Source organism: Cydia splendana, chromosome 7 (genome assembly GCF_910591565.1).
Source record: "Cydia splendana chromosome 7, ilCydSple1.2, whole genome shotgun sequence".
Lineage (NCBI taxonomy): Eukaryota > Metazoa > Arthropoda > Insecta > Lepidoptera > Tortricidae > Cydia > Cydia splendana.
Window position 1 is genome coordinate 11,218,362 of NC_085966.1, and position 16,897 is coordinate 11,235,258.

Sequence of the window (16,897 nt, forward strand, 5' to 3'; positions counted from 1 at the left end):
ATGAGAATGAAAACAAACAAGTACGAAAAGTTTGATATTTTTATTTTTCAATATACTCCCCCCCTATGTTAATCCCCTTAAAAGATCGATCAATTTTTTTTTTTAATCCCTCATAAAAATATTTTTTATCTTTGGTGTAAAAATGCTCCTCCACTGCAGCCTTCAATGCTTCATCGTCAGAAAAAAAAATTCCACGCAGATCCTTTTTAAGATTGGGGAACAAAAAGAAGTCGCTGGGGGCTAAGTCCGGACTATACGGTGGGTGAGTAACAGTTTCAAACCCACATTCAACAATAGCTGCCTTGGCAATATGAGCAGTATGGACGGGGGCGTTGTCACACAGAAGCAGAACACCTTTGGTTAACTTTCCTCGCCTCTTTTCTTTGATTGCATCCTTTAATTGACGTAGAATGTTAGCGTAGTACTGTCGTGTGATATTTACACCTTTTTCTTTATAATCGATTAGTAATATTCCTTCACAATCCCAAAATATCGTGGCCATGACCTTGCCAGCTGAAGGGACGACCTTGAACTTTTTGGGATGAGCTGAACCCTTAATGTGCCACTGCATGGACTCTTGTTTACTCTCTGGGTCATAATGATGAACCCAGGTTTCATCTCCAGTAACTATTCTTTGCAGCACCTCATTAGGATTTTCACCGCACAGGTCAATAACATCGGAACAACACGCTACACGCATGTCTTTTTGAAGCCGAGTCAGCATTCGCGGAACCCATCTTGCACTTACTTTTGACATATTAAGATGGTCATGGATAATATCATGTACGATACCAATAGAAAGATTGGTTACTTGAGCTATAGATTTTACCTTCACTCGACCATCTTCCAATATAAGTTTTTCCACTTTATCAATATTTTCTTGTGAAGTAGCTACTACAGGCCGACCAGGTCTAGGGTCATCTTCAATACTCTCCCTTCCACGTTTAAATTCGCTTGACCACTTTTGAATGGTAGATAGAGAAGGAGCAGATTCACGGTAAACACAATCCATTTCCTCTTTTATGGTTTTTTGATTTTTACCCTGTTTTGTCGAGAATCTTATGACGCATTGATGTTCTAATTTAGTTAACATTGTCAATTCGCACATGATGTTCATGTTTGTTCAGCAATTGCAGAAAAACAAAAGAACATCTCGGTTCCAATTATATTTTTTTTTAATGTCAATGAATAAACCTTAGCGGCCAGTAACGAAAGAAATTTAAGAAGAGGTTGTAAGATATCAATACCGAGAATATTTTGAACGCCCCTCGTATGTGTCCTGATGACATACATATGAAACCTGAGGTGGATGAGCTTTCTGTATTATGACGAAGCCTGCGCTGTGAATACCAACACAGTTATACCGACTAAATACAGTAGTTAGTTACTTATTTACGTATAGATGAATTGTCATTTACCGTGATAACAACATTTTTTCCGAGATACGAGATAATTTGCGCGAAAGTTACAAAACAGTCGGCCACTTTGATTTCGCAAACGGTGAATTAAAAACGTTATCTCGGTGATCCGAATTACAACCTGCGAACACAATTCACGCAATTATCTCGATAACAATTTAAATGCGCGAGATACTGACTTATTTCAAAACTACTGGTCTGACCAGCCAACCGTCATAAGTAAGAATAGGGCGGGAAAAAATAACCTAGGTGTGGTAAACTCAGGATTTCCCGATATTTAGAAACTAAGTTAATTTACGATTTCATAATCATATTTTTTTCCGTGCACTGCTCTCTAACAATACTTATATTGTATTAAGCGAGATTATGAGCGTCATACCCATTTGTTTCTCTTGCCCGATAATTGACATTCTATATATTGATAGGCATTATTAGGCATTTATAGACGTATCGAAGAAAAATATGAGTTTATTGTCCACGTTGTGCGTGTGTTGTTGTTGTGTTGTGAGTCATACTAAAGAATGAGATAGAAATCTTAAGTTATAATATTTATTGTCATAATTCCAGTATAGTTTTTCATTTCATAGACTGAGTTGCCATATTTTATGCTTTACATTGCTATTGACTCAGATGGAAAAAGTCCGTCTAATAAGCTAAGCTTGCCCAGACTTGAACAAAACAAAGTGAGGAAGTGTCATTACAAACGTCTTATTTTCATAGAGATTTGATGACATTGCCACACTTTGTCATTGAAAAGCTTGGTCCGACTCTAGATTAATCAATTGTTACAAAAAGTCTAGAATAGAAACTACCGCCAGAAAAGATCGTTACAAAAAAAACTCAATTCTCAGTCGCATTTGCATTCCCACGGTATTGGCTAATGTTCGATTTCAGTACGATCACATGCAACGGCCTCATTAATTATGTGGCATATTAACGTAGCTGTAGATTTAACAAACAATGCTTTAGTGTGCGAAAATTGCATACATTTGCTTATTGTGTGTTTTGAATGTTTTGATTAGTGTGCGTGTCAAGGGTGAGTGATGGCACAGAATAAATAATAGCACTACCGTACAGAACGGACACTTCCCACAAAACCGAAGTTTGACAGCGATTCAGGGACGAATTATGCTATCCCTTTCTAATGTATGGCACTATCCCTTTCGGCTATTTAGGGTTGTCAAAATTTAAGTCATTAGGTCGTGCACGCAAAAGGACGTCAAGTCTCCCCACTGGTGATGGTAGCAAGAGGACTTAAGGTACCTACGGGTACAAAGCTGCTAGGGCGGTGTGTTTTGGAAATAATAAGATAGATGATCAGTCAAAAACGTAGAGGAAAACGGTAAAAAACGGATAAGAACATCCCATAACATTGCACAAAGAAACTTTTTTCGAGAATCTTTGATACATTGCTCGCCACCTTGGGAGAGTTTCTGTTATAGTTGATTATCTCCTTTCTTAGTTTTTCATTCAACAATTAATAGACAAGTTGAGTCGATTTAGTATTGTCAGTCGGTGGGTGTTAAGAAAATCGTAGCGTCAGTGTGACCGAACCTTTAAGGCATGTAAATATTTTGACAATCACTTTGGACGCTTGGTGTAGCGTTACTAATAAGCAAGTCAATAAACACTGGTGAACGGTGATCAATCATAAATAGGTACATAGTACCTACCTACTATAATTGTTTATTGTACCTACATGACGTAACTACAATGTTTATTTTTGTAGCTGACACAAGATGTAGTTTGTAAATGCTAATTTGAACACCTGACACTAAGAATATTTAGTAGAGGATATTGGATATACCTACGATTCAATTTCCTATATTAGTTACCTAATAAAAAGCATCTTGTTGCCGTTTTAAGATATATTATTTTGAGTAAAGAATGTCACATGACAGACAGACGGACGGACGGACAGCGAAGTCTTAGTAATAAGGTCCCGTTTTACCCTTTGGGTACGGAACCCTAAAAAGGAAAAATGTATGAAAGCTGTATAGAAGGGAAAGTCAACAACAACAATCCTTGAAAAATAAATTGATATATTGTTAATATTCTTGTTATGTAATGTATTTTTTATACTTACATAAAGCTTCGATTACTCGTACCTATTAACTAATATTAAATCGAAAGTTGTAACATATTGTTTTTTTTTACGCAATCGCCACGCTTTAGCCTATCTGACGTGATCGATATTAAGTATCCTGCATACGTACGATGACTTATCTTTTATCGATTAAGCCAGCAGTCTCTAAACTACGGCCCGCGTCGGATCGAACTTACGAGCCTGGGCAATTCGATCAGTGGAAAGTACCAAATTCCATGCAATCTGGCCATCGAAAAGGACGCCTGGCTGTGCACTTTGGGCCAATAAGTCTGGCGAGTTAAATATGAAATAAGCCGACCGCACCTCGGATTTCAAACTATTTTCGAAAAGTTGATTGCCAAACTTATATTGTTTTCTTAAACAATCTCCCTCAGCCTTCGTCCCTAATGCCATTAGTTGGTGTCGATACATCACAAGAGTAATTGTCCGCACGATTCCTTGTCACGCGACGAATATTACTTAGGTTTTGTGAATATCAAAAGGACAATAGGATGGATATTACGGATAAAAATACCTAAGACTCATAAGTTCCCGAGGCCGTTTGCATATTCGCAGCGATTGTGCATTTAGCAACATCGGTAGCGTTTTATTTTTTTTATTTTTATTGATTTGAGCTCAAGCCGATAGTGCAAGCTGTTGTCTTTGAGTCTATGACACTATGACGGTCGTTAGGCCAAGTTAGAACTTGGCCTAACGACCTGGCCTTCGGTCGAACTGTCAAATTGCCCAGTTAGTGCATGAGGTCCATCAGCTGTGGGGTCGCAGACTAAGTAAGAGGTTTGTTTGTGCACTACGCTCGGTAACCTGGTGCGTGTTGCTTTTATTTGAGCACAACGCGTTCCCCTTATACGAGTATATCTATGTTATTTGTCCATCGTTTAGTACTTATAATATCCCTGACATTGACCTTCCATAATTATGCTCTCTAACGTAGTATTCTTATTTTACTAGAACTAAACTTGTTTGAAAAATATGGTCTGGAAATTCTATCAATTAGTGTCTAGTTCTAGTTACAGCGGCCTACGCTAGGGTCGCTCGCATCCGCTAACCTGATTTAGTGCACAGAACGTGCATTGACTTATAACCATGTTATTAAGATCCGTTTCATCAGGGGACACGCAAATCAAGGCGGCCTCGTTGAAATTCCAGCCGTACGTCGTTAAGAGGCAAATGTATTTGGAAATAAAGCCGCGAAGACCGTGAAATAATTACAAATTAATTAATTAAGGACGAGTCACTGTAGACCATCGATCGGCGAGACTAGGTATACTAACTACTACCGTTACGAGTATGTGCGACATAAAATTCGTATGCAAAAAAAATCGGCCAAGTGCGAGTCGGACTCGCGCACGAAGGGTTCCGTACCATATAAAAAAAAAAACAAAAAAAAGCAAAAAAAAACGGTCACCCATCCAAGTACTGACCACTCCCGACGTTGCTTAACTTTGGTCAAAAATCACGTTTGTTGTATGGGAGCCCCATTTAAATCTTTATTTTATTCTGTTTTTAGTATTTGTTGTTATAGCGGCAACAGAAATACATCATCTGTGAAAATTTCAACTGTCTAGCTATCACGGTTCGTGAGATACAGCCTGGTGACAGACGAACGGACGGACGGACGGACGGACGGACGGACAGCGAAATCTTAGTAATAGGGTCCCGTTTTACCCTTTGGGTACGGAACCCTAAAAAACTATGTAAATTGTAAACACTCCTGGTTTGTATCATAAACTTGATGTGTCCATTGTGTCCCCAAGGCGTTAGGAGGCTTGAACGTCGAACAAATAATTTTGAAAATTAAGAAAATACATAAACTATAACTAGGTAGGGAAAAAGAGTAATCTGTAAAACTCGTATAGGAGACACAAAGTCCAAAATTAAGGAACAAAATCTGCAGGCTACACTTGAGACATGAGTGTAAGTGAAGTATATTCCAACAAATTTGGTCTAGTTATATTATGAATACATTTCTTCTCTGGCTCATTACTGGCTTATCTGGTGTGCTAATTATTCGGTTCTCAGCATTTTATCGCCTTGAAGATTAATCGCGAGAATTTTACGTTTTCTACAGTAAATACTGTGTTTATAGTCAATTAATGTTTATGGACAGTTAATTTACCTAATGGCTGGCTGAGAGCTAATGATAATTTCACGCAGAGTATTTCAGAGTTTAGTTACTGTGATTGATATTTATTTCGGAGCGACTGTATGGTATGAACACACCTTTATCCATGAACTTGTGTATTGTATTGTATTGACTGAGTTATATAATTAACTTTTAGTCCGGGAAGCGCTGGTCCTGGACGGTAAGGCCTCGATTACCAAACCAAACTCGAAACTGGAATTCAAGACCGCGACCGATTCAAGACAAGAAGTGGAGCTGAAAGGCACCCCACACTAGCGTCTCCCGAGCGTTAGCGTCTAGTCAACTCTATGGTCGTTGCTCGACGCATCGTTGGCGCAACTGCGCAGCGATTTTCCATAGCGCTGACTACACGGCGACGCTCTAGTAGTGTAGGGTAGCTACACCAGCGTCTTTTGTTCTTAGAGCTACTTACATGATCCAAAGGCAGGACGAGGAACGCGCCTCCACCCGCGACCTCGGTGACGATAGCCACGAACTTAGGATTGACGGCGCAGAAGTTGGAGTCATGCGCGTTCCTGGTGATCTTGATGTTGTCATAGCAACGCTCCCGCTTTGAGGGCACGCCGTACACATGTCGGAACTTGGAACTCCTCACGCCGCGGAACCAGACCTGAAAGGCAGCCGGATTAGGTTTGTTTCTTTAGAATTTGTAATAACATAGGTACAATCGCCTGCGCTCGCGGTGTTCCACCCTTAGGGCGATATTCGTTTGGACGCCTTGCAGGTAGCAGGTAGTAAGGATTAAGGCAAATTTTCTTAACTGGAACACCGCGAACGCAGGCGATTGTACAGTCGAATTCATAAATATGTATTCTTCGCCTTAATCCATTGCAGTAAGATGAAAAAATGTATTCGTATTTCTGAACCCGACTGAACATGTATACTATTTTATAGAGTTGAAACCTAATATAAGTACTTATTTAACTCTTCGGTTGAAACTTAGAGAATATATAAAAAAACGTGTATCGTTTTAGGATGGCAGTGTGCGTAGCCAACGTGCCAATCGTCTACGCTCCGTAGCGAACGAAACTGTCATTGCCGCACTAATATGGCAGAGTGATAGAGAGACACAAAACGTTTCGCTATAGTAGCGCAAACGGTATCGTTATTATTAATATTAAGGTTCAACATTATCGCATGGTGATTTAGTTTGATCCATTACGTACAATTATACATATATTATTATGTACTAGATGTTGATACCAGTCTCGTGACTCGGTTCAAGCATAACGACACAAAAAGTTTAATAAATAAGAAACGACTATCGTTTTACGATGTCAAGATATCCTGCAGTTAAGGTAAGGCTTAGCAATTAGACATATTAAGGATGTACTCAATGTTAGTTTTATTTCAGATTTAATTTTCTATAATTGTAACTGGCGTTTATTAGCGAGGCGCAGTGACACAAGGATTAGTGTATTAAAAATCATTATTTTGTGCTACAAGGCAGCAAATTTGGTTTTGGAGCGAGTGCTACTTTGGAATTTGAGTCTGACCAGGCGAAACATAATTATTTAGAAACTTAAGCGTAGTGAGGGACTCAAGATACTCAAGGAGCAGGAATTACACATGTAAATTTTTACAGCGACAACACATGGAGGTTCGAGGTAAAATAACCCTTTAATAAGCCGCTTTCAGTATTAATCTAATTTTCTCATCCGAAAAACGTAATTTTGGGTATTTTTTTCGTATTTACTGCAAACTTAAAGCAGTTCCATTAAAAGGCGCCACCGTTTATCATAAACGATCGCAGTAAAGTTACACACTGTGTTACGTTGAGTCGCACTCCGGTGCACTCAAAATAGAAAACTATCTGCATTACAAAAATCATGATCTTGCATAAATCAAGTGTAAAAAATGGATGTGGGTTGTGATAATTAGTAGAATAAATTATTTCATACCACGCTACACCTGTCTGTTATAGAACGTAAGGCTTAATATCATTTCTTAGGATTTAATAAGATTATATCAAATTTGAGTTGATTGAATGAATATAATTGTCATGGTTAATAAATAATCAAATATTTAATCATACAATATGTATTGGTTAATATAATATATATCAACTACATATTTGAATCAGGGCTGGATTGATTTGTCTCTTACCTACTTTACAAATAATGTCAGATATTAATTTATAGTTGGTACGGTACATCATCATCATCATATCAGCCAGAGACGTCCACCTGCTGGACATACGGTACGGTACATAGACATAATTTATAACTGCATCTACAGACATGTATATGAATCTATTGAATAGGCGAACTTTCGGCGCACCGAACTAACGGCTACTTGACCGGTTTTTGTAAGAGGGTTACGATATAAAGCTACATAATAACATCAGTAATAAAGCGTAACATCCTTAATTTAAATAATGGAAAGTAAGCTTAACTCAGATATTCTTAAAGTGTGCTTTAAGGACATTTCCGTTCTTGTGGCTTCTTATTTCTTGTGCCAAAACAGTTTAACAGGCAAGGGAGCGCTAGAGGCTTTCTCTCCTGTCATAGGAAATAATACAGCTTAAAATTGAAATAAATACACAGCTCAACAATTTACGGCAGTCGTAGAAAAAAAAAACTACAAAAATGTCCGTAGGGCGCCAAAATCGTCTTATCTTCGCGCTTATAATAAAAAAATCTCTGAACGATAACTAACGTCAGTCGATTGTTTGTTTAGATCTTCAGATATCATGATAATTAATCTGCAGAATATTTAATCAATATCAGACTTAGATATCAGATAAACGTTGTTATGTTATGTATACCTATTTATAATGGGTTTCTAACGTTCGCAATCACCTTGTAGGTAAGTATATAAATTGTGTTTCATCATACTTATAAATTGGGTTTGATTGAATTACTCGTATTCTGCAATAACGGCGTCTCATTACATTGACCGTCTCTTAGTTCCTAAAACTGCTTGAATTCATGCCGATATTGTTCTTTGAAGGTAAAGCCTGATAGAGCCTTTACATGGGACATATATACATGCCTACTTATCCTGCTCTAAAGCTACAAGGATACAGGCAGATCCACCGCTAAGCGCTTTATCCGGTGCGGTAGTGGACATACGAAAGAGAAAAGCGTCTAGAAAGCTAACAAAAGTTTGTGTAGAGTTATTAGCTTAGTCCAACTCTAATATTTTAATTCTAGAGAAAACACGTAGCGCAATGAGGTCACTTGCCCCAACTGACCTTATGTTTATTATAAACTAGCGACCCGCCCCGGCTACGCACGGGTTAACATAATATACACCTAAACCTTCCTCAAGAATCAGTCTATTGGGTGAAAACCGCGTGAAAATCCGTTCAGTACTTTTTGAGTTTATCGCGAACAAACATACAAACACACAAACAGACAGACGCGGCGGAGGACTTTTATAAGGTGTAGTAATACATAAGGTTACGGTTTATAGGCGTCGACAGCCTCGCTATAAAATGATGACATGTATTATATTAGAAACTACGCCGAGTGCAAGAATTAAACCCAATTAGGACTCATACAGTGAAATTGTCTGGAACTATAAACCAAGATGAGTAATGAAGCAATACGTTGTCTCTACTCTTCGTGCAGTTGAATAATAAACAAATAAGCATGGCAGCGCCTTTAGTTTTTACTACAAGTTTTATTTAAAATTGGTAATATCCCGAAAGTTTGGTCTTTGGAGCGCTTTGGCCTGTACCAAAATTTCATGTCGCTTTATGTCCATGACTAATGGGAAAACTTCCATCCCAAGTGGGTGTCCAGTTGTAGTCTAATTCTCACACTTTTGGGACAGGTTTTCTAGAGTAATTTTCATTAAGCATAAAATATAATTATCTACTAAGAAAAACAACTACATAATAGGGAGTGGAAAATAAATGTAAGGCTTAGATAATAAAAAGTCCTCATTTCCCAGATACCAATTATATTCTGTAAACAACCATAGCCATCTTACTACTAGTCACTAATCTAATACATACCTACATAAGTATCGATATCGACTCTATTGTATACTAAACATTTTTTGACAATATTTGAGCGCATTAGTAGCGTAGATAATTTTGCAACTGCTTGTGCAGTCAGCCAACGAAAATGTGCAATTGAATGCAATTTCTTAACTAAACATTGAATGGCCAATTGGCCATCGCGTTCTTTATTTAAAATAAAATACTAAAATTTGTCAATGTATGATGACATTTTCAAAGGGCCGACTGTGGGTATTCGATTGTATTTTGAAAATCGAATTGGTATTTTGGAAATGAAGACGAGAACTTGTGCAACAAAAAAGAATAAAAGTACTCTACCTGTGAATTAGTCATGATGTCTCCGTGTTCAGGTGCTAAAGCATGCACTACATAGAGGCACTCCACACTAGACAGTCCTGTGCATCTTAACTAATCGTGTACACAAATAACATAACCAGCTGCCCACATGACGCACTGTAACTAACACTGTCGAATAAACAAAATGGATGCATTAAACACAAAATACACAAATTGCAAAATAAAAATAATAGCCAAGTAATTATAGTCACATGTGATAGTAATTAGACGAGCGATTACCGCGGCGTCGAGACGCGAGACTCGCTCGACGGCGAAAAAAAAAGTGAAAAGCGTTGTTTCGAAGTCGTTGCCGTCGACCGAGGTTGGGAGAGATTCAAATCCACGCGCTATAGAATACCTATCAATTAAATAATCGCTCTCACGTCAACAGAGGTCGCGCTAACGGTTTCGGGATGGTATGGTATTGAAGATAGAAACGCGACTATTCATACGCGGTACATATAAGTCGAACATTTTGAGATTGCTTGACTAGGTAGCTGCGGCAATGAAGAGGCGTCCAGAGAATTCGATTGCCACCGGCTTGCTTAATATAACTGAATTAACTGGACAACATAGCTCTTAAAGAAAAGGTAAGTCCATTAGTTAGTCTTGACTATTTTTGACGCTAAGTTTCCACTAGGTAGGTAGTCTGTAAAGTTACAAGTTGTCTCATATTTCTTACATGCCGTTTAATAAACGACATCAACCTGTGGATAATATAATCCTTTCTATCAACTTATTTACGATCGGTTATACAGTCTATAATAGGCCGCTGATGCAATAATTGCATTCATGGAAGTGACACACAGTACATCAAATTAGTAATATGATAACAATCAATATTTATATAACATTTGAAGCCTGTCCGATTAAACCATTATAAAACATGACTAATACAATAGACACTTTAAAATGTAGCAGTACTGTAACACTTTCCCTCCACTTGAAGTTACATGATGGGCAGCAAAGCGTTACATTTAATACGAACACTACCGCATACTGTATTCCAATACTTTATCTAACAGTCGTCTAAGAAAAACCAGTTTTATTTAGGCCGCCAAATGAAAATTACATGTAGCGGTGGCGATGCGTTAAACCTCTTTACTCTTTGAACGCCAACCAACAGCGCCAAGAACGCTTTATAAGTGTTATGGCGTACTCTGATAATGTGTCTTTCATGCTTTCAACTAAGGTAAAGTGGCTCGCCTGTGCCCATAAGCATAACGTGTAAGCAAGGGTTTTGTGACGTATGGCGTTTAAAGGGTTAAGATAAGACAGGGCTAATTTGTTTATTTTTTCTTTGAGAGTTTGTTATTAATCAACATTGACTTTTATCGGCAAGCCAGTGAGATTTCTGTTCTGTGGACGCTTCGCCACAAATATGAAGGCAGAGATCACATTAATACTGGATTGCTCGAGATTAAAGGCCTGTGCACACCGGCTGCGTGTGCGTGACGTGTACTTACGTGCGCGTGCAGCGTTGTAGTATACAGATCCTTATGAGAGATGGCACACCGCTTGCGTGACGTGTGCGTGTGCGGCTCTAACATTTTAGCGCACGCACACGTGCACGTCACGCACACGCAAGCCGGTGTGCACGGGCCTTAAGGCTTGGTAAACAATGTAAATTATTAGCCCAGCTCCTACAGATGCTTGGTACATTCAAACACTAAAGTTATTTCTGCTTCCATTACGTGGAGAGTTAACGGCCGCATTGTTGGAAAACGATTAACCTTTAATTACTTTGGTTATGGCAAGTAGCTTCTTAAAATACCTAGGTAGGGAGCAACAGTCGGCCTCAAAAGCCGCTGGGTCGACACAACTTCGGAAAGCCTAGTAGAGCCGGGAAAATCCTACATTTCTGGACTGACTTAGATTAGAGCGGTTAGACCCGGGGGTCGGCTTTTAGAAGAGAATATATTCGCTATGGTTGTATATATGTCGGCGGCCGATCGTAAGATCAGGCATATCGTGAAACGTGAAAATCTTTGACTCGTTCCCTGAGTCGACGGAGCCCCGCTACGCGGGGCTCGTATTTCTGGGCAGTTTGCCCTTCGGGCATCTGAAGCAACTCCTATCCTACCTATGTATTGGTTTAATGTGACTATCGTCAAAACATTACACAGGAACATTACGATATGCCTGATTTTACGATCGGCCTACGACATATATACAACCATAGCATCAGTAATCATGTTTTAGAAATCTCAAAACGCCACAAAAGTTGATTTTACTGGCCCCGGTTGCCTTGCCGCCTGGAGATGCGCAAAGATGACAGGGGAATTGCAATCAAGAGGAGTGGAGCCTCTTGAGTGCTATGTTCTGTCACGCGTCCTACCTTTGTAAAGAAAAAGGTCGGATATACTTAAATAAGTATACCTACAGCGACTTCCGAGGTCGACTTTGCCAGCTACAATAGTGATATGACCTCACTTGAAGAAAACTAAAGAATAGAGAACAAAAGACTCGCGGTATTTATTTAACGATAAATAATTAACGCATTAAATGAATAATGTAAATGTTGGCCAAGTGACCGAAATATGCAAGCACTTGTGTGTCTGACTGTAGCAAGTAACACTTATGTCATGGTTTGATGGTCAAAAAATACTTAAAAATGACATAACAATGTTTAAATTACATCATACTAAATCTAACAACTACACTTAAGGTATCTTAGGAATATCTTGACCTTGAATTTATTCAATTAATAGTTATGTCAACAATACTGCTTTTCCAAAACTAGTTTTATAGAAAGCGAATTATGTATAATTATGTAATATATATATTTTATAACCATATTACATGAGACACAGCTCAATGAATATTCATAGAAAAGGTGAAAGTTATAGTATTTCACATAACCACTAACCCAAGCTGTTATAAATGTGATGTTCCATGTAGTTTGATGCAAATAACACTCATTCTACAAAATATTGATTCAACATTGCATGTGGCCTTTTAATCGAAGGTTGGTGGAAACAGACGTGCTACATACATACTGTTGTAACTGTATTTCCCTTTCTAAACTTTATTTCAATAAACAATTATACACATTAATACACAAATACTAGGAATTTACAACAAAAATACCTCTGTACTGTGAAATATGTTTTCATTGAGGAATTAGTAGTAAATGAACTATAGCAACCATTGTTAAGACAACCCATCCCAATTTTATAAAAACCTGACTTATACAATGTGCCTATAATAGTTACATATACTTCATATCAAATTCAGATTGTTTCTCCTATAAAACCATGAAAGACTAGTTTTAATAATTTAATTACTTGCAGGGCTTGTGTATGATATAAAAATGACTTTCTTGATGCCAAGTTCGTGAGAAAGTTAGTCAGATCAAGTTTTCATGCCAAGTGCTATATCGAGTATGGATGGAGCGAGCAGAGAGATGTAGGGATATGTATGTGTTCTTACTGCCAAGTTTGTTTAAAGTCAGCATGGGCAGAGTCTAGCTTACTTAGACTCTACTAGTTATCTTGTCCTTATAATTAGTATAGAGATAAATAAAAAGATGAATCTTTATAGATGATACATACCATAGTGATACTCAGCAAGTATTTAAAAATCCCAGAAACAAGATAAGACAGTCTGTACTTTTACTAACTTTTATGTAATGTATTTGTAAGTGACCCAGAAATGAATGATTTTTTAATTAGATATCATTGCCATATAATGAGGAAATGGGAATAATGTGTTATGTAATTAAGTGAGCTCAACTGGACTGATTGCTACAATAAAATAATGAAACTCAAAACAAATTGTTCACCGAGAACCTAAGAAGCAAGTTTGATCAATTAGCTAAATATATTACTAAAAGACATTTTTCCTTTCATACTCTAGTAGTAGTAGTAATCAGAAGGAGTAAATTCAATACTTCAGCTAATTTATTATTACCATGAGTGGCTAATAGCTACTGGACAGATACCAGTTTTCACATTAAATAATTCTTCACTGTGAGGTCATTGCACTTTTTTATGAAAACCAAATGAATTAAACTAATATAACTAAAAAAGACCATATCATAACATAGACATACAATTATATAAGCATTGTGTACCTGTGGCGAAATGTTTTGCGCGCAAAAAAAGTTTAACATTACAAAAATGTTTCTTTTTAACAAAACAAATCACACATTCGGTTCGGTGCGTCCTCAATCTCCCAAGGTTTGGTTAAATGTAATTGTAAAATAGGTACGCTATTGTTTATACACCTGCCGGCGTTTGAGGACACAGCCAAGACCACATAGAACTCGGACAATGACCACCGCGTGGGCGACACAAAAGTAGCCACAAAGTATTTCAACTGTTTGCTAGAACTAAACTAACGAAGAAAAAGTATAAATGATAAACCCATGCAAAGTGAAATGCGGGAAAAATACCACACTCGCCAAGAGATCGATACTTGTGGCTACGCAAAAAATAAGGATATAAGGATTGAATTCCAAAGATGTTACCTTGGCGGCAGGTTTGTTGCAAGCCCTCACATCAACCAATGTACTTTTTGCGGGACTTTTCTCCACAATATTTATAATTTCCAGGCAATTTGTTTCCCGTATTGACTCGTCCTTTACCGGAGGCATGCCGTGTATGAAATAACTTAAAACCGTTTATAATCTTCGTTGTTATAGCCCTTATGCCACTTAATAGAAATATTCAATAATGAATAAAACTTAAATTATGAATATATTTCTGTAAAATTAGAAACCGCAACACTACGCTAAAGCCACTCTTCTTGCTGATTGAAATTAATGAATGATTTGGCTTGATTTGACGACGGAGTGAATGAATGAATACTGTAGAGTTGTAGACGATAGACGAATGAGCGTCTTGCGTTGGTGCACGGGGCGAATGCATAGATTTATAATATACAGAGATACCTTCCAAGCGAGCTGTCAGTGGGACCACTTTTGTTTAGTGTACGATCATAGACCTATATAATAGGGACAAGACATATTGTTCTATACGTACAATTGCTTATAGAAATAGCACCCATTTTGACGGCACACACATAAATATATATCTATCTCGTTTTTACTCAGCACTGTAACCCATAGCAAAAAAAGGTGACAGTATTTCAGTACGGACATAAAGTGTTCCATGAAAATACGTAAATACCTAATGCGGCCGAAAATCCGCCATGTTTAGTCACGCAAATGTCATTGTCTGTCAGTTCAGCAGGTACTTGTCCTGTCAAAAAGTCGTGGTGAAAATTAAAATTATTAATTATCTTTCAATATTTTGCTTGTGATTGAAAATAATTGAAGCCAAATGTGAATAATTACGTCGCGAATATGCCAGTGTGTAGTGTATTAGGGTGCGGCATAAGAAAACCACCAAATCAGCCATCTTTAACCATACACAGGTACGCTATAATTTACATGAAAAATATTGGTTATTGTTAATGTTCCTGGGAAATTTAAGGATGTTTCACATTATAAATAGCAAGGTTCTTCTGTGCAGTTATAGATCATGAAGTGATTGGATTTATTTAACTATATTTTTACGCTTAAATAATGTAAACATTTCAGCTAGGGTTGTACTTTATTTATCGACTTTGATATCGATATATTATGATTGCCTATTTATATTTTCTTATTTTATCATGCTACCCCGCTTCAAACCAACTAAATTATCTTAATTTAATAATTAAATCATTTTTATAGCTTACCAAGAAATGAACATAAAAAGAAAGAGCTGGAGATGGAGACCCTGACCGACTCTCGGGAGCACTCGGGTCCGTGGGGTCGTTACTCCACAAGCTGCCCTGCGGGCTTTTTTATATCATTATTATAGTTTTTTTATATAATTCGACATTAAGAGACCATATACATATAGTTGTAATTTATAAAATGGTTAATGTATTGTTATTATTTTGACGTATAAAAATGCCCTTGTGGCCTATTTGCTGAATAAATGTTGAAGAAGTTGAAGAGCGGAAGTCATTCCTTATTTTTGTAATAAAAAAATGTTCTGAAGGTGTTTTGTTTTTTTTCACCCGTCGCTTAATAAGCTTGAATTTTGTATCGCTCTCACTTATAGATACGGCGCACCAAGGTCGAGGTGCAGTGCGGTAGTGTGTTACAGACTTCAGGGTTAGCAACACAACAAAATTGATTGTAATAGAGAGGTAAAGTCCAAGAAAAACACGTACACTTATTCTGACATCCAAAACAGATGGCGCTGTACTGCGCCATGTGTTTTGCGGTCACTAAGTTGTCAAACGTCAACTTTTGAAAATCAGTGTTACCGCAAAAATCGCAATATGTATTGAGTAGTACAGCGTCATCTCGTTTACCTGTCAAATTTGAAGCACGAAATTGTCCTAGACTCCACACATCTTACTAAATCAAAGTATCTTTTCACATAACAATATACTAATAAAGAATTTTTATTTATTTACTTACTTCCTATTAAAACATAAACTCCACAAATAATACATACTTAGTATTTTAAATAAAATGAGCCGAGAACGTTAAAAAGGTATCGATGTATCGATAAAACCTAGTAACAGTAAAAATCTTCTGGGCAGCACTAAAACCGCCATGTTTAGTTCTAAGATGACGTCACAGTGGCACGCATTATTCGTTGACGTTTCACTTCCATAGGTTTCATATTTCAGTGTGTACGATTAACAATGTGGCCCACCTTGCTGTAGCCATGTCGATAAACTATCGACATTTCTTGCAATTTTAATTTTACTTCAAAGGTTTAACGATACCTAAAATGAACAAAAACGCTTTTATTCTTTATTGTGGTTATCAGATCACAATTTTATAGTCACGCCCCAGCAAGGGAAAGTTCAGATATTTAATTAAAATACATAAATATAGATGGTCAAGCAAATCTTGTCAGTAGAAAAAGGCGCGAAATTCAAATTTTCTATGAGACGATATGCCTTTGCGC

At 37.4% G+C, this 16,897-nt stretch overlaps 1 protein-coding gene across 2 annotated transcripts in view; it reads right to left on the reverse strand.

Annotated features, from left to right (window-relative positions):
* The window catches only part of LOC134792139 (coronin-2B-like), a 43,718-nt gene extending 28,967 nt beyond the window's left edge, over positions 1–14,751 (reverse strand). Inside the window, exons 1-3 of one of the 2 annotated variants that reach the window (XM_063763356.1) lie at positions 14,449–14,751; positions 9,960–10,106; positions 6,084–6,281 (exon numbers count right to left, since the gene is read on the reverse strand). In XM_063763356.1, coding sequence (XP_063619426.1) covers positions 6,084–6,281; positions 9,960–9,974 — 213 coding nt within the window. In that variant the 5' untranslated portion in view covers positions 9,975–10,106; positions 14,449–14,751. The remainder of the gene's footprint in view (positions 1–6,083; positions 6,282–9,959; positions 10,107–14,448) is intronic. The other variant, XM_063763355.1, reaches the window with a different exon arrangement.
* Positions 14,752–16,897: the final 2,146 nt, after the last annotated feature.